Below are 18,762 nucleotides of genomic sequence, written 5' to 3' on the forward strand. Positions count from 1 at the left end.
TTTTGCTTAACGATTACCACAAAAAAAGTTGTAAAATCAAATCAGTCACATAATAACCTTTCCAACCATCATGACTTAACGACTTAACAAAGATAATTGTCAGGCTCAATTACAGCCATAAGTTGAGGACTACTTGCAGTAGAAGATTCTGAGTACATAAAGGTAAAGGTTCCCCCGCACATGCGTGCTAGTCGTTTCCGACTCTAGGGGCCGGTGCTCATCTCTGTTTCAAAGCCGAAGAGCCAGCGCTTGTCCGAGGACGCCTCCATGGTCATGTGGCCGGCATGACTAGATGCCAAAGGCGCACGGAACGCTGTTACCTTCCCACCATAGTGGTCCCTATTTTTCTACTTGCATTTTTACGTGCTTTCAAACTGCTAGGTTGGCAGAAGCTGGGACGAGTAACAGGCGCTCACTCTGTTACGCGGCACTTGGGATTTGACCCGCCAAACTGCCGACCTTCACTAAATAAACATACCAGCTTTGACTAACCAGCTTTCTTTTTATTTTTTTCAGCTCATGACAGAGCTCTTGTGTGGCATGCGAGTGATCAAGTTCTATGCCTGGGAACCATATTTTGATGCTAGAGTGAAGGCATGCCGAGCCAAGGAACTGAAAAGCCTGCGAGCAATTAAATACCTCGATGCTGTGTGTGTCTACCTCTGGGCAGCATTGCCTGTGGTTGTCTCCATTGTCGTTTTCATTACCTATGTTTTATTAGGACACCAGCTGTCTGCCACCAAGGTAAGAAGTCTTGCTGTTCTGAGCCAATCCTTCTCTTTCTTATTCTTGTTCATTTTTTGGTGATTAGTTTGTCTAAAATCTTACATACCTTTGCATACAACAGAAGAACACACAAATACTATTTAAGAAAGCTAAAACCAATAGAATACCTTATTTGTGTGCTTGACTGCAGTGTTTATATATCACTAACAACACAAGGACTGCCAGTGGTTTATCTTATTCATCAACTTGTGACTCTAGGTACTGCTGAATATAAAACATTAATCCAAAATACATATACAGATCGCAGAGTCTGGCGATCAGGACACGGACGGTCTTGTCAATGTTATCTGGGAAGAGTTTGATGCTGTGACCCCTGATGAAGTGGACAGGATTATGGGGAGGCTGAGCTCCACCACATGTTTATTGGACCCGTGCCCTTCCTGGCTGGTTTATGCAGCTAGGGAGAGGACACGAGGCTGGCTCCAGGCGGTTATATCTGCTTCTTTGAGTGAGGGTTATTTCCCCACCGTCTTGAAGGAGGCGGTGGTGAGACCTCTCCTCAAGAAGCCTGCCTTGGACCCAGCTGTATTGAACAACTTTCGTCCAGTCTCCAACCTTCGCTTTCTTGCGAAGGTTGTTGAGAGTGTGGTGGCGCATCAGCTCCCTCTGGTCCTGGATGAAGCGGATTATTTGGACCCCTACCAATCGGGTTTCAGGCCCGGGTACAGCACGGAGACGGCTTTGGTCGCTCTGGTGAATGATCTCTGGAGGGCTCGGGATAGGGGATATTCCTCTGTCCTAGTCCTATTAGACCTCTCAGCGGCTTTCGATACCATCGACCATGGTATCTTGCTGCGGCGTCTCAGGGGATTGGGAGTGGGAGGCACAGTCCTTCAGTGGTTCTCCTCCTATCTCCTGGGACGCTCGCAGTCGGTGTTGGCAGGGGGGCAGAGATCGGCCCCTAGGTCTCTCGTTTGTGGAGTTCCTCAGGGGTCGGTTCTCTCGCCTCTCCTGTTCAACATCTACATGAAACCGCTGGGTGAGATAATTCGTGGTTTTGGAGTTGGGTATCATCAATATGCCGATGATACCCAACTTTTCTTTTCGACCCCAAACCACCCCAGTGATGCCCTCGCTGTGATGTCCCGTTGCCTGGAGGCGGTTCGGGTCTGGATGGGGAGGAACAGACTTCAACTCAACCCTGACAAGACTGAGTGGCTGTGCATTCCGGCATCCCGGGACATTCAAAATGTTCCATCTCTTTCTATGGGGGGTGAGCTTTTACCCCCCGTGGATAGGGCTCGCAACTTGGGAGTCCTCCTAGATTCACGGCTTACTCTGGAAGATCATATAGTGGCCGTGACTAGGGGGGCTTTCGCCCAGGTTCGCCTGGTGCGCCAGTTGCGGCCCTATCTGGACCGGGATGCTCTGTGTACGGTCACTCATGCGCTCGTGACCTCTCGCCTTGACTACTGTAATGCTCTCTACATGGGGCTTCCCTTGAAGACCACTCGAAGGCTCCAACTGGTACAGAATGCGACCGCGAGAGTTGTCCTGGGAGTTTCCCGGTACTCCCATGTTACACCTTTGCTCCGTGAGCTGCATTGGCTACCAGTTGTCTTCCGGGTGAGGTTCAAGGTCCTAGTTATGATCTTTAAGTCCTTACATGGCATGGGTCCGGGTTACCTCGGGGACCACCTGCTGCCGGCGTCAACTTCCCTCCGCCCAGTACGTGCCCACAGAGAGGGCCTCCTCAGGGTGCCTCCGGTCAGGGAATGTCGACTGGTGGCCCCCAGGGGGAGGGCCTTCTCTGTGGGTGCTCCAGCATTATGGAACCAACTGCCGGTTGAGCTCCGGATGGCATCTGACCTCCGATCCTTCCGTCGCGGGTTGAAGACCCACTTATTTGAATTAGCTGGTCTGGCCTGATGGGGGAATATGGGTTTTTAAATTGATTTTTAGTATTTATTATTGTTGTTTTAACTGGGCACTGGTTTAATTTCCTTTTAACTTTTGTATTGTTATTTATATATGCCCTGTGAACCGCCCTGAGTCCCTAGGGAGAAGGGCGGTATAGAAATCAAATAAAACTAATAAACTAAACTAACTAATATACACAAATACTCTGGTGTTTGTATGACCCAACCATACCCAGTTTAAAAAATCATAAATATCCCAACACTAATTAAAAGCTTTGTGATAAAACTCAGTTTTATAGCGTCCTGGAATATCATCAAGGGAGGTCACCATCTGGCTCTAGGATTCAGCTATGCTTTAGGGATGGAGTATAAGCTGAAAAACATAAAGCTCCTGTCCCACTACTTTCAGTTGAGTAGAGGGACTGTCAACCACCAACTTTGCCACAAACATACCAGATGGGTGTGGTCTATCTGAAGGAGCTGATCTGCCAAGCCAGATATACTAAATTCATCATTTTGAATTGTATTAATAACAATAACAGAGTTGGAAGGGACCTTCGAGGTCTTCTAGTCCAACCTCCTGCTCAGGCAGGAAACCCTGTACCATTTCAGACAAATGGTTGTCCAGTCTGTTCTTAAAAACTTCCAGTGTTGTCGAGCATTCACACGTTCTGGAAGCAGGTGGTTGTTACAGCTTACTGGACAGTGCAAAACCAATGTTATAATATAAGGCTTCAGGGGCTGTCTCCTGCCAGCAGAAGAGCTGTTGCATTCTGTTCCAAATTCAATTTCTGGATAACCTACGAAGGCAGCCCCATGCAAACCACATTGCAAAAGTCAATTCTAGAGATAGTAAGGGCCCAGGTGACTGTTGTCAAGGCCTTATTCTCCCCCTCCTCCTTCCAGTTAACAAGAGTCATTTGTAGGGGGGGGTTGGGGAGGGGGGAGGGGGAGGAGGGGGGTTGTATTCAAAATGTATTGTAAAACTTTTCAATAAAAAACCGAGTCATTTGTCTAGCAGGGCCTCCAAATCATGCCTATTCTTTCAGGATGAATGCTTTGCTTTCTATACAGGCGACACCTTAATCTCAGTTTGTTTCTTTTGATCTAGTCCCTTACATTTTGAGTTTGGTGAGGTGGAAATCTATCACTACTCCAAACTGTTAACAACCTCTCCCAGTAGCTTCCTATAAATATTAAAGACAGAGCAGAGACTAATGAACCTTGAAGCATCCCACAAGTGAATAGTTACTTGTTCAACCTCTCTCCAACCCACCATTTGGTACTACCTCAGGACCGAGCAGAAAAACTGCAAAACAGTCCCTTTGGTACTGTCAGCTTTTGCAAGATACCACAATTGATGGTATTGAAAGTCACCAAAACTATCCAGTTTCTGTCCCATGCCTGTATCTGAATGCTGATTAGAGTGGATCCATATAATCTAGAGTTGTTGTAGTCTACCACACTCAATAAACTTTCCTAAAATGGTTCAGATTGGCGGAGACCAGGCAATAGTGATCCAAATTGATCATCTCCCGGAGACACTGCCAATGTATGGAATTTGACACGCAAGACTGAATTCTATCTGTTCTGCTCTTATGTTCTAATTCTGCAAATCTCGACTCTCCCTTCCAATCTGAGGTTACGTTTCTAGCTCTAAATGTTATGAAGAGTAGCTCAGACCTCTTGAGTCACTTAATATATACACGTAAACAAGTCACAACTTCCAAAGGCTTAGATTTAGTGCTTTATGTACTGTAGCTGGTGAGTTGCAATTGTTGTTGTGATGCCATTTGGCTACATTATAATATTTTCTTCTTCATTTAACTTGCATGTTATTGCCACCCAAGAACAAGAATTCCTTCAGGTTTCAGACAGATATCTGCATTTGCTTCCTCTGCTTCATTTTCTGCTGAGTCAAGGTGGCATAGTATTAATTCGATCAAATGTTAGGATTAACTCTCATTTAATCTTTTCTCTCCACTGTAGGTTTTTACAGCTTTGGCCCTTGTTGGGATGCTCATTCTTCCCCTCAATACTTTTCCTTGGGTGCTGAATGGGATCTTGGAAGCCAAAGTATCCCTAGATCGAATCCAGAACTTCCTAGAGCTCACAGACCAAGATCTGCATGCTTACTATAGCAGAGGTACAGCAATAAAGAAAAATAGACAATTGGTGGGATGAGACCGAGAAGTGAAAAGAGAGAATAGATGCTTGAGGTTCTGTTTGCTGAAAAAAAATGATACTAGTGTGATTAGCAACTTGGGAGCCCAATGCAGTTTTCTATAATCGTTCATGCCTACGCTTCCTACTTCCAATGTTCCAAAAATCCAGGGTTCCCCCTTTTTCTCTTTTCTTTTAACCTGTGTTTTTAAAAACCAGAGCCCAAATTTTCTGAAAATCCATCTCTTATATAAGAATGTATTAATCAGGGCAAGCAAAATAAAATTTGTGTAACTGAACCTAGTTTGCATTGTATGATTGAACATACATGTTCCTTATTCAAGGCAGGGAGCTTCCATGGGTAGCTCTGGAAAAAGAACACCTTAATCTTGGATAAGGTATGTGTATCTATGTGTGAAATCAATAATTAGGTGAAGGATGACATTTAAGGTAGGGTTTTTTTAATCAATCTACAGTAAATAGCTTTCTTTCTGAGCTGATGATTCAAACTAGTGGTCTGATTTGAATTTAGCATGTTCCATCAACCCAGCTGTTGTGATTTGTAAATCATAGCATATTTATTTTATTTATTTGTTTGTTTTTGAGTCAATAGGTTTTCATAAACTGTGATTAAACAAAGTGTAGCTGAATATAAGTTGTGAATCCAGTTAGTATATCTGTAGTTGTACTATTAACTGGAGATTTTATAACAGCTGTACTTTTCTGTTTCAGCTTGTCCTTCAAATCCATCTTCTGCCTTGGAAATGCACAATTCTATCTTTTCATGGTCCCCAGAAAGTAAAGAAAACTCTGAATCCCACGTACCAAGAGGAGGCCAACTTTTCATACAGGATCTGTTCGTGACAAAAGTCAGTAATTAGGGGGAATTATAAAGGCAAACAGCACTGTCTAGGGCTAGGCCAGTAGTTCTCAACCTATGGTCTGTGGACACCTGGGGGTCCACAATGTCATCACAGGGGGTCCGCAAAAGCTTGAAAAATGTTATGATTTAAGTCTTGTGTTAAGTCTTGGGGGTCCATGGCCTGTGGCCACAAAAGGTATTTAAAGGGGGGGGTCCGTGGTGAAGAAAAGATTGAGAACCACTACTCTAGGCCACTCAGGAGGGGTGCCTTGCTACTTCCTTTTATGGAAAGAGAAAGGACATGCTCTGAATGAATGAATGAGTGAATGAAAGTTTGCAATATAACAGAGCAAGACTGGAGGTAATCTGTGAAAGTCTTGATGTTTGTTTCTTTCTAGGGTGCATTAGTAGGGGTCATTGGGAAGGTTGGATGTGGGAAGAGCACACTGCTTGCAGCTATCACTGGAGAACTTAGTAGGTAAATAGTCAATCCTTCTCTGCTTCTTGTATCTTTGAACTCCTTGCAATATTTCACTTGTTATGATTCAATATAGGTGGTCCTCAACTTACAACAGTTCATTTAGTGACCATTTGAAGTTACAACGGCACTGAAAAAAGTGACATGACTGCTTTTCACATGACCATTGCAGTGTCCCCATTGGTCACCTGATCAAAATTCAGACGCTTGGCAACTGACTCATATTTATGACAGTTGCAGTGTCCCGGGGTCACTTTTGTGACCTTCTGACAAACAGTCAATGGGGAAGCCAGATTCACTTAACCATGTTAGTAACTTAACAACTGCAGTGATTCACTTAACAGCTGTGGCAAGAAAGACCATAAAATGAGGCAAAACTCACTTAACAACTAACTTGCTTGGCAACAGAAATTTTGGGCTCAGTTGTGGTAATAAGTTGAGGACTACCTGTATTAAATTCAGAATTTTTGCTTCCATAAATGTTTTTCAGCTTTCTTAACTTTTCTAATTTGAGCACCTAATCTGGCTGTTGTACACTTCTAAAATCATTCAGAAGAAGTGCTTTGGAGGGAGGGGGGAGAGGAATGATAAAATGTAACCTGCCATCCCAACACAAGCCCCGCCCCTTTTAGATTGGCATTGTGAGGTCTCGTACACATACCAAGAAAGGGATGGAATTTGCATTGCACCACCCCAATCTTTATTCGTTTTTACAAAATCTTATTCTGCAGATGTCTCATTTGGAATTCAAAACCACAGCATCTCTCTATAATTATTAAAGCAGCCACTTCTTTTTGCAGACATAATAGCAGTCAAATTTTAAAACGGTGAGCCTGAAAAAAAGATGCTGCTCTTTTAAGAATTACTTTAATGGGCAGACTCCTTAAAGCACCAGCATGTTTTCAGAATTATGAAAAAGCCTCCAAAAGGATGTGGCAATTGACATTACACTTCAAAAGATGCCACTGCCTTAAAAGAGTCAGCTTGTTAAATGATTGTGATGCACAACTCTGCTGTCTGTGAATAATGCAGGAATAGGTTGGAATTGCTTCTAGTTGTACCGATTATCACAATATCATTTAATCTCCAAGGGGTCTCTCTCTCCCTCTCCCCCTCTCTCCCTCTCTCTCTCTCTCTATACATATATACATATATACATATACACATACACATACACATATATACATATATACATATACACATACACACACACACACACACACACACACACACATATACATACACATTCCTTTCATCCCAATGTATTGTATATGTATATGCCTAACTCAGGGGTAGGCAACCTCAGTTCTCTTATGACTCATGCGACTTCAACTCCCAGAATTCCTGAGCCAGCTGGCTCAGGATTTCTGGGAGTTGAAGTCCATGAGTCATAAAAGAGCTGGGGTTGCCTACCTCTGGCCTAACTCAAGGTGGTGTATATACCCAGTAAACCTGCCTCCTATTTTTCCTCACAACAACTTGTGAGGTGGGTTGGGCTGAAAGAAAGTGACTGCCCGAAGAAACCCAGCTGACGTTCATGACTAAGGAACACTTAGAACTTATAGTCTAGACTCTATGGCTTTCTACGCCCAGCATCTTAATTGCTCTACTGAACTATTGCTCTCTTTCCTAATAGTCTTTCATCAGCAACTGATCAAGTTTGCACTTGGTCTGCATAATCACAATAGGACTCTGGTAGATTAAAGCTTCTTCATCAAAATCATGTGACTTGGCACAATGGTACCCAGTATTTCCATAATTGAATGAAGGGATTTTTTTTTATCCAGGCAGTTGACTTGTGCATATATTGCAGAATGTAAAGATTAACCAGCCCCATTGTCCATAATCATTTTGACAGCTAGTTTATGTGCCCTTTCCTCATTGCTGATATGCTTGTAGTCAAGGTGAACAGGTCTACGTTTGGGATTTGGAGAAAGGATTTGGCTTGGCTGCTCAAGAGCCCTGGATCCAGTTCACCAGCATCCGTGAAAACATCCTCTTTGGGAAGGAATACGATGCTCAATTTTATGAGGAAGTAATAAGCGCCTGTGCTCTTTCTGATGACTTGAGTGTGAGTATTCTATAATGTAAACAACTCGGTGCTCAGGAGCAATCACCTAGCAGGGGAAAGATTGTTCCAAAGGGTAGGAGTTGCTACTTTAAGTGTCTCCAAGGTTTAATTCATTTCCTGTGTTCCCTCTCCCCACCCCATAATGGCAAGAAATTGTAGCATTAGCCTGTGGCAATTTGCTGCTGGACTTTCATTCATGTTCTGTTACGAGTTGAGGATAGCAGAAGAGGAAGACGTGACATATGTGACCTTTGGCCTATGTGTTGCATATTCATAATGATGGAGTTATGAATTAAGGAACCAGGAATTTTGAATAGTTGTCTTCATTTCAATGTATCTATTTAGTAGCTGTTATGTTAATTATAATTTATTTAACTTCTAGATTTTGCCAGCAGGTGATCAGACAGAAGTGGGTGAGAATGGAGTCACCCTCAGTGGGGGACAGAAAGCTCGTATTGCACTTGCTAGAGCCATTTACCAGGTATATAAAGGACTAGATCAGGGGTGTCAAACTCAATTTCATTGAGGGCCGCAGCAGCATTGCGGTTGCCCTCAGGGGGCCGGGTGGGTATGGCCAGGGTGGGCGTGGTCTACTGGGTGGGCGTGGCTAGAGTGCATATGGCTTACTGGGTGGGCATGGCTAGAGTGCATATGGCCTACTGGGTGGGCATGGCTGGAGTGGGTATGGCCTACTGGGTGGGCGTGGCCAGCTCTACATCGTTTGCATCAAGGGTGCCTATGGGGGCCTGGGCAGGAGTGGGACAGATCTGAGGGTCTCTGGCAGAAGGAGGGTCTCTGGGCCAGGGCCAAGGCAGTGGGGGCCGTTCCCTCACTGTTTCCAGGATGGCTTCGCGGGCCGCATGAAACCACTTCGCGGGCCGGATCTGGCCCCCGGGCCTTGTGTTTAACATGTCTGGACTAGATGAATGCTATTCTCTCTCTCTCTCTCTCTCTCTCTCTCTCTCTCTCTCTCTCTCTCTCTCTCTCCTCTCTCTTTATCTATCTATCTATCTATCTATCTATCTATCTATCTATCTATCTATCTATCTATCTATCTTAAAAAGTAGAAACCCAGATCACCAAGACTAAAAAGTTATTAATACGTCAGCACCTGTTGACATCATCAGAGTGTAAGCCAGGATTGGGAGGCACATTCTTATAGTCTCTGCAAAGCCAGCAGTTTAGCTAATGAGCGTGTTACGCCCTCCCGTAATCAATTGCATCATTCCTATTTCCGTTGGACTCATTGACGCCTGTTTTAAGTTTTGGCGCTCTGCCTCTCTCTACTCGCCCCGCCAGTTGGGAGTGTTCGTCTTGCCGTGCACGATCCTCTCGCTCGTCTGATGCTTCTATAGGCGATGCTGCCGTCTCTGTTGATCGTGCTCCTCTAATGCTGGCATCGCTGTCCGCGTTGGTCAGATACCCTCTCCTAATGTCCATGGGTCCGGTCAGCCTCATCGTCGTCGCTTGCTGTAACAATGTGTCAGTTGGCAAGAGGTTACGATCCTATACTCCCCTGTTCGTGCGGGGGGGGGGTTGAGGTGATTGTTGGTTCATCCTTTCAGTCTTCCTCCCTGATGTTCCGTGCCGGCGCAGCATCTGATAATCTGGCAATAACTCAATGTGCCAATTGACAGAATATTGATTGGATAACCAATCCTCTTTTAACAAGCGGCCGCCCTTGGTTGCATCATGAGCGATGACCCTGGCCTCTGTGAAATTGAAAGTGTGGTTGTGCTCAGTGGCATGAGCCCATACCTGAGATTGTTTTTCTTTACGTTTGACGGCCAGTTCACGCTCATGAAGCCTTGTCTGGAGACGTTCCGTGGCCTCCCCAACGTAGTTGCATGAACAATCATTGCAGTTAATTCGGTAGACCACTGATGACATTTTGCCCATGCACAGAGGTTCTTTGGGGCGCATTATTCCTGTGCGAAGGATCTGATTGGGACTGTGCGCCACTCTGATGTTATGTGCTGATAATATTCATGCCGCTGTTTCTGAGACACCATGGATGTAGGGGAGTGTGGCTCAGGTGACAGTAGTTGTTCTGTTGTCCGCAGCCCGTGGTGCTCGTTGTTGGCGGGAACGTTGGATGAAATCAATGGGATATCCATTTTGTGTGCACACCTGATAAAGGTATGCCTGCTGCTTAGATTTTTCCATTGCTGTGCTGCAATGTGTGTTGATTCTAGAGCGTGCAGATGCAGCTGATTTTGTGGGCGGGGTGGTTGCTGTCATTATGGAGGATTCTGTCGGTATGTGTGGCTTTGCGATAAACACTGCTGGTAAGCATGCCATTATGCTCACGACGGATCAGTATGTCTAGGAAGGGTAGGGTGTCATTCACTTCTTCCTCTGCCATGAACTGGATATCAGGGGAGATGGAATTCAACTTTTCCATGAAACATACCTGGCCCAAAATTTGGGCTTGTAGTCACTCATCGCCAGGAGCTGACAAAAGCTCAGTTTTAATAAATTTTTAGTCTTGGTCATCCGGGTTTCTAGTTTTAAATATGAATATTTAATTTAATTTTAATTTAATTTTTAATTTATTGAGATTTCTATACCGCCCTTCTCCCAAAGGGACTCAGGGCGGTTCACAGGGCATAAATATAATATATACCCAAGACTCACATCTTTAGGATTATTATAGATTTCTATCTATGTATTTATTCAGTTTCTATAGCCATCTCAATGAAGTGACTCTGGGCAGCTTATAATTATCAAACTATAGAACACTTAAGAGAAACTATTATTTGGATGGTTTTATTGTTACAATTAATGCATACAGTAGCCAAAATAGTTAACCAATAGTAAAGCCAAGAAAGGTGGCTCTTAACACATTCAGAGCCCCAGGCCTCCTACCCTGCCAAGTTTTTAAAGCCTTACGAAAGGCCAATAGGGTTGGGGCAATTCTAATCTGCTAGGAAGCGTATTCCACAAAGAAGGGGCTACAATAGAGAAAGGCTATCTTCGAGTTCCCAATGGGTCAACACCATTTAGCTGACAGGATTTGCATTATGCTCAGCCTGTTGGATCAAATTGGACAGGTAGATATTTTACAATTCTGGGCGGGAAAGGGCTCAGACGTTATCACTGTTTATTGCAGGAGAAAGAATTATACCTTCTGGATGATCCACTAGCAGCTGTTGACGCAGATGTAGCTAATCACCTTATGCAGAAGTGTATCCTAGGAATTCTCAGACACAAGACTCGGATTCTTTGCACCCACAGAATTGAGGTTTTGGGAAATGCTGACCTGATAGTACTGATGGATAACGGCAGAATCCTCAGGACAGGTAAAGCCTGATGCCTTTTCCTGTTCTCTTTGCCTAGGACTTGAAATACTCACCTCAGGAAAGGCATTCAGAATGTGAAGCAGACTCCTGATTCAAGCTGGGAGCATGCTTGCATGCTTATCGAGAAAGAACAGTGGTTCTTTCTCAATTGCAATGGCTCTTAAATTGCTTGGAGGGCTTTTCAAGTTTTGCCGCGTTGTAAATTCCAACAAAAAGCTCATCATCAACAAGTACAATTAACAAAATACACAGATATTTAGTAAAAAATATTGGATTAAGAGAAACTGTTGAATTAATTGCTCTAAATAATAGTGAATTTGCTTTCATATTCATAGCAAACATACCCAGTATAGTAGAGAAAGGGACAAAAATGGTGCTGGGGAGCCAATAAAAGTAAGAAATGCTAATCAAGCACTGCACAAAAAACTTAATAGGTGCAACAGGAAACTTGAGATAGATGTTTATTTATTTTTATTTATTAAATTTGTTTGCCACTCATGTCGCTGCAAGGCGACTCTGGGCAAAAAACAACATCAAAATAAAGCCATAAATATATATACAAATGTACCAAATCACAATAAAATTAAATAAAACTACAGGTTATGACTGTATTTTACTGAATTAGGTGCTACAGGTAATGACTTTTCTAAATTTTTGGCCTGATTATGGATTTAAAATGCTTAATGAACAAATGTTCTTCAAAAGATAAAAAAACTTATTAATTTATAAAAATTAAAACAGATCATAATCCAATGAGTTTTGTTTTTCAATAGATGCAAGATAACGAAATGCTATTAAGAAAGAAGCAAAAGTGGAGGACTATAAACAAAAATTAAGAGTTTTTTAAAATATTAATAAAGGTACTTATGAAACAAAATAATCATGTATGCATGTAAAAATGTGCTAATAAAGCAGCTGAGGTTTTAAAAAATTATTCGCAATTAAAGATGAATTAGTATAAAGCAGAGCTTCTGAAGCATGAAGAATAATTTGCTGCTGAGCAGCCAAAATCAAGCCTTCAGTTTCTTTTTTGAATGTACTATTATTGTTGGTTGCACAGTCATCCAAATGTTTAAACTAGATTTGGCATTTTTATCCACCTATCAAAACATTCCCAAGCACCTGGGATAGGCAGATGTTGTTTGATGGTGTTAAGAGGTATTGGCACAGAATGTAATCTATTCCAAGCAAAGTTCCCTTTCGCAATTTTATTGATAATGATTTTGTCAGTGCTGAAGGCACTCAAGTGGTGCTCCAGCTGTTCAGGAATTGCCCCCAAGATGCCTATTACTATTGGTACTGGGTAAGACTGCTGAAAATTTTCATATTTCCATCAATAAAAAAATCTGCCAAAACAGATTCTTTTTTCGACAGAAGGAGACTTTCTGTTTGCAGAGAAGAAAATCAAGTTCCAAATGAGAGTCTACTCTAGAACCTCAAGCAGAGGATCAAGCATTGCAATGTTTCATTCTCTGCAGAACACGTGCAAAGTAGCAAAATCTTCCTATTTTTCTAGGAACTCCAGTGAACATTCTGCCATTGGTAGAAGCTGTCCCTAATCTTGGAGCAATGAGAAGGAAGGACAAAAGTAAGTACTACCAGTAGGTGTTTTCATTATCGTACACGAGTGAGTTTGTTGAAATCAGTTGGTGAAAACAATATAAGCCTGGGGCAGGGGAACAGAGAATAAAGCTACCGTAGTTTAGAATTTTTTTTTAAAATAATGGAACACAATTGGGTCCACAAGATAGGTGTAAGCATACAGGGTTTCTTATTTAATTGTCTTCTTTCAAACATAACAGTGGAGACAAGAAGCGTTAGCCCACCCTTCCTCTGACCTGGTGCCCTCCACATGTGTTGAGATTGCAGTACTACTGCCAGAATTGCAAACCAGTGTAGCCATCTTAAGAATCTTCCTGGCATAGATGGAGAAAGCTGAGCTAATAAGTCTTGGGGATTTCCCAAATAAGAAAAATAAATACCTACGTGCATATAAGATACTTGAAGATTTCTTTGTTGAGGAAACAAAGAGTTTCAGATATTTTGTCCTCTTGAAATCACGTGGGGAATGAGGGTGCCCTCTCCTTCAGCCATATCTTCTGCTTCATACAAATTTAGGAGAACTATGTGATGGATAGGAAGTAAGTATGCATGGCCTCCCAAGAACTAAAAACTTTCAGAAATGTTCAATTTCACAAACTGAAGCAATACCATTGATGAAAATAGAGTCCTGTACCCTACAAGTTTTGTTAACTTTGTAAATTAGATGAAAATATATTACAAAAATGCTTCAGGTAAAATATAATTAGTAATGCCAGTAGATAACTAATGATTTTTCAAAAGCCATGTTCCATTAGTGCTTATTACTGAATTGATGTGCATTTGAGTAAAGTCTCAGGAAGAAAGTAATATGGGTTATAAACTAGGGAAATACAGTATGTCTGCACTAGTAGCACAACAGAACACCAAAGACATCTGGATCCTGTGTAATAATAATAGATATTGAATTGACCATTATCTGCAATAACTTTTGGTTATGAATAACCAGCTATGATTGCCCTTAGAGAAAGACAGGCTATATATTTCAAGAAAAAATGACTGGCAAAGGAATAGAATTCAGGCAGTTGTATCAAGATCTATCCACCTGGACACTGCTGTCTACATTAAAGGCCGGATGGTGGTTTGCCTCTGAGTAATAAAATAGGATAAAAAGCTCTGCAGAAGTCATAAGAAGTCCTCAGGTTTGGGGAACGGGTGCTTCCAATCAAGAACCTACAATGACCTGTTATTTTTATTCCTGTTTCCTGTTATTGTTATTCCTGTTTCCAAAGTAGTCACTGAATGCAATGAAGCGGAGGAAGTGGAGCATGAGGAAGAAGAGCCAATTCAACTAAACCATTTTCTTAAGCAGGAGGAAGAGAAAAAAAAGGGGGCAGTGGCTTTCAAGGTCTACAGGGCATACTGGCTGGCTGTTGGCAGCTGCCTAGCTTTGTCCATACTCCTTTCACTGCTGCTCATGCAGGGTAAGCTTATAACATTGCTCCTTCCCTGTTCAGGTTTCTCTCTGCTCTTGATTGCTGGCTATTTCTCAGCAATTCGGAATCTTTAGTTCAAAAAAAAAAGACATCTTTATAAAAATTTTAGCATTTTGCATCAATTTATGAGAATCGTTGAAGACCTCATCGTTCTTCCAGACACTGAGGACAGAATGATTTTGGAATCCCCCCCCCCTTTTTGAGAGAGAGAGAGAGAGAGAGAGAGAGCATGTATTTTGCTTGGTTTCTGGGGTTTTTTGTACTTTGCTTTTCTAGTCGGTTGTAATTTTATTTTAATTTACAAATTAAATTAAATTGGTCTTTAATTGTAAGCCACCTAGTTGTCTGGGAGTTGAATAGACTATAAATTAAATGCAACAAATAGATAAGCCACATATCAAATAGACAAAAAACTTGCAATTCTCAAGTTTTGAAGTTTCTTGTTTTAAAGATCAAGAACAAATATTAAGTCTTTGTGCTAGTGATTTACTGGCAGTTTTTGTATTTAACAGTGAGTTTTATACTCTACAGCAGAGGTCCCCAACCCCAGGTCCGTGGACCGGTACTGGGCCGTGGCATGCCAGCAACCAGTCCGCACAAACAAGCAAAGCCCCATCTGCGGGATGCAGGCAGCACACAAAATCATACCGCCTCCAGTCCGTGGAAAAACATTTCACCACAGAACCAGGGCCCAGGGCCCAAAAGGTTGGGGACCTCTGATCTACAGTGTAGGAAAATTTTGATTCTCCAGCCACTTTACAGGGAACCCATGAATGATTGCCTGTTATCTGAGGAAGTTTGAATAAGCCACAGGTTTCCACAAAGTTCCACGTAATTTAGGAAAATTTAATTTTCATATAAGGCAATTTATTTATGGCATGCCCATATATTTATTACTGTTGCTTCTATGCTATTTAATCAAACATCTCAAAGCCACTTGCAGAGTCTTATAATACAACTAAAAATAACAGTAATCATTTTCTAGTAGGGTCTACTCAGCACTTATTCAGTTTGTAAAGCCACACTGAAAGTGCTTTCATTATATTAAAATTGACAGAAGGAGTTGCTTTGTGGTAAGTTCTCTACCTCAAAAGACATGTGGATAGGCTTAACTTTTGTTTAAATAAATAAAAGTCTCACTCACTGACAGTTACCCGTCTCTGCAGCTTCTAGGAATATTTCCGATTGGTGGCTTTCAAACTGGATATCCAGCCTACCTCATACTGAAAATAACTCCATCAACAGCTTGGCTGCTCTTCCTTCTTCAACACTGCTGCTCTTCTCTCATGAGGGACTCATGTATGTCAAAGAACTTGGCTACATTTTATTTGCATCTGCTCACTGCCCAAACATACCTGCTATTGAATCAGATATTTTTCTCTGTTTTGGGACATCTTTTCGGTCCTCTCAAACTGCCTCTGGAAAGTAGGAGTGAACTGGGGAATGCAGAAGATGTAGGAACAGGGAAAACCTCAGTCACAGGAGCCCCTATTGCACAGAATATGGAAGGACCCATGCATTTTTTTTAGCAAATACCTTCTGTAGGCATTGCTTGCTATGATTAAGAAGCTGAATATTACTAAATAGCTGCTGAGCTGTGCATAGACAGACTAACTTGCTGGGGAAGGGTGCAAGAAAGTTTGCTGAAACCTGATGGGGATCAGCATGTTTTCAGTGGAGGGGATCAGAATCATCAATTACTATATATCAGGGCTTTTCAACCAGTGGTACGGGTACCACCTGTGGTACATTAGCACCTGGCAGGTGGTATGCGACCATCCTAGAAAAGTAGTAGCAGGGGAGGGGAATGAGCTGAACCGGTGGCAGCACCGCACAAGCCTGAGCGAGAGATGGCTGGAGCTGCAGGGCTGTCAGGGCTCAGCGGAAGCGCCAGGATCAGCGCCAGGATCCAGCTGGAGCTCAGCGCTGGAAGCGCCCATCAGCTGGAATGTTGCAGCATCTCCAGTGTCTTGTGATTTACATTCAGATGCTTGGAAACTGATTCATATTTATGACGTCACAGTATTCCAGGGTCATGTGAAGTGACCAAAACCTGCTGCAACTACCCAGCAGACGGGGAATAAAAAGCAAACACCCCCCACCCCACCCCCACTGCCAATCCTCAACAGAAATGCTCACAACAATGAAAACCTCGGGCAGGAGGAAGAGCGCCACCGGGTGGCCAGGCAGGTGTCTTGCTCGGCTGTGGCTTCGGGGGCACTTTTTTCAGTGCCACTGTAAATTTGAACAGTCCCTAAGCGAACTGTTGTAAGTCGAGGACTACCTGTACTTCATCACTTTTTTCCTTTTTTTTTTTTTTGTTCATTTGGTCATCAAGTTTTTGACACCTTGCTAGGCGACTGGTGGTACTCGGATGTTGCCATATCCTAAAAGTGGTACAATGGGTGAAAAGGTTGAAAAGCCCTGCTCTATAGGAATCAAGTAATCATGCTTCCATTGAATTCTTTGATTTGTTGCAAGTTTCCCCTACAAACAGATGGCTGAAGCTTTTGGAAGCCTTCAAAGGTAGAAAAGATTAGAGAGTTCGATTGGCTAAAACGTGAGCTCATCCTCAGTCCCTGAAGTGAATATACTAAGGTGAATGTAGAATTTCCAAAAACGTCTAGGCCTGAACCTGAATGCCAGACTGATAGAAAGGCACAGGTGGAGCAACCCTTCCTTCTCACAGTGACTGAAAGTAGGAGGGGCTTAGTGCTGTTGGAGAGAGGAAGCACCCTTCCTGCCCTCCTGATCAAAACAGAGGGAGGGAAGCTGACCTGGAGGAGGACTCCACTTTCCAAAACTGATTTTACCTGTCTCTTCAGTTCCCCAGTCTTAAGCTCCATCTCTTCAAACGGCACTTTGAACGTGAACTTTTACCTGACTGTGTACGGTTGCATTGCTGGGGTGAATTCAGTCTTCACCATCCTGCGGGCCTTTCTCTTTGCCTGTGGCACCATCCATGCCGCAACTGTCATTCACAACCGACTGCTTAGACGGGTGATGAAGGTAATGTCCCGGGAGGCCTGTTTGGGAAAAGGAGGAACGAGGGTGGAGGATAAAAATTGAGACTTAGAAAAATGGATTTTTTTCAAATATTTAGATTTTTGAAAATTAATTGTCCTGTTATTTTACATATGGTAGGAAAACATTAAATAATAGGATCATTGCGTTATAATTATTAGCTCTACGGTTCCGAGAAAAAGTATTTGCCCTTTTGGGAATTTTCTAAATGTTCGCTTATCTCAGAATCTTGTCAGAGCTCCCTGCAGCTCCTTGTGCTATATAAGAAATAAATAATTGAAATAATTGATTTTGGTAGTCAGCAAGACTTTTAGAAATAGACCTTAACTTTAGATATTTTGTTTTTAGATGAGTTTAATGACGATTCCCCCTTTGAATCGCAGTCTGCTTTCACATGATCCCTCAGACTAATTATTTGACCATTGGACAGCAAACGTTGTTTAATAAATACAAGTATAAAAGGGGACCTGATAGTCCTGTGATGGCGAACCTTTTAGAGACCGAGTACCCAAACTGCAACCCAAAACCCACTTATGTATTGCCAGGTGTCGGGTGGGTGTGGCCCATTGGCTGGGCGTGGCCCATTGGCTGGGCGTGGCTGTGGTGGTAACGGCAGACTGGGTGAGACTAAAAAGGTCAATCAAATCAATTCCAACTTTGTGAGATCTTTTTTTTCCCCACGAGAAGTTGAAATTGATTGATTGATTGAACCTTTTTTTTGGCACATGGCGGTGGAGGTCTAAAGCAAAAAGGTTTTATAACACCCAGCTGAAGGCCTAGGACTGGGGCGACGGCGCACGTGCCCACAGAGAGGGCTCTGTGTGCCACCTGTGGCATGTGTGCCATAGGTTCGCCACCACAGTTATAGTCCTATTTCATGGGAATGTCGTTGCTCCTTTTTAAAAAAAATATAACATGAATGTCCTGTATGGGATTGCAGAGAGACTAGAAAGAATAGAATTGTAATACATTAGGATACTTCTAATACATTCTAAAGAGCCTAATGCTGGGAAAGATTGAGGGCAATAGAAGAAGGGGACGACAGAGAATGAGGTGGCTGGATGGAGTCACTGAAGCAGTAGGCGTGAGCTTAAATGGAGCCCAGAAGATGGCAGAGGACAGGAAAGCCTGGAGGAACATTGTCCATAGGGTCGCGATGGGTCGGACACGACTTCGCAACTA

General features: G+C 42.8%; 2 protein-coding genes across 6 annotated transcripts in view; one reads left to right on the plus strand and one right to left on the minus strand.

Moving 5' to 3' along the window:
* Positions 1–18,762, plus strand: part of ABCC10 (ATP binding cassette subfamily C member 10) — a 33,749-nt gene that overhangs the window by 5,976 nt on the left and 9,011 nt on the right. For 3 of the 4 annotated variants that reach the window (XR_014490786.1, XM_083349124.1, XM_083349126.1), the window contains exons 4-14: positions 517–744; positions 4,635–4,791; positions 5,541–5,677; positions 6,069–6,148; positions 8,048–8,219; positions 8,602–8,700; positions 11,332–11,521; positions 13,038–13,109; positions 14,353–14,544; positions 15,723–15,855; positions 17,382–17,565. Coding sequence is in view for 3 of the 4 variants with exons in the window: in XM_083349124.1 (XP_083205250.1) it covers positions 517–744; positions 4,635–4,791; positions 5,541–5,677; positions 6,069–6,148; positions 8,048–8,219; positions 8,602–8,700; positions 11,332–11,521; positions 13,038–13,109; positions 14,353–14,544; positions 15,723–15,855; positions 17,382–17,565 (1,644 nt within the window). In the remaining variant the exon portion in view is untranslated. The remainder of the gene's footprint in view (positions 1–516; positions 745–4,634; positions 4,792–5,540; positions 5,678–6,068; positions 6,149–8,047; positions 8,220–8,601; positions 8,701–11,331; positions 11,522–13,037; positions 13,110–14,352; positions 14,545–15,722; positions 15,856–17,381; positions 17,566–18,762) is intronic. The other variant, XM_083349125.1, reaches the window with a different exon arrangement.
* LOC310632140 (zinc finger protein 318-like) overlaps positions 4,388–18,762 on the minus strand; it is a 63,164-nt gene continuing 48,789 nt past the window's right edge. Inside the window, exons 9-11 of one of the 2 annotated variants that reach the window (XR_014490787.1) lie at positions 17,437–17,582; positions 5,528–5,662; positions 4,388–4,554 (exon numbers count right to left, since the gene is read on the minus strand). The gene's annotated coding sequence lies outside the window, so the exon portion shown is untranslated. Of the gene's footprint in view, positions 4,555–5,124; positions 5,663–17,436; positions 17,583–18,762 lie in introns of those variants that run through there. The other variant, XR_014490788.1, reaches the window with a different exon arrangement.

Source organism: Vipera ursinii (genome assembly GCF_947247035.1).
Source record: "Vipera ursinii genome assembly, chromosome: 1".
Taxonomy (NCBI): domain Eukaryota; kingdom Metazoa; phylum Chordata; class Lepidosauria; order Squamata; family Viperidae; genus Vipera; species Vipera ursinii.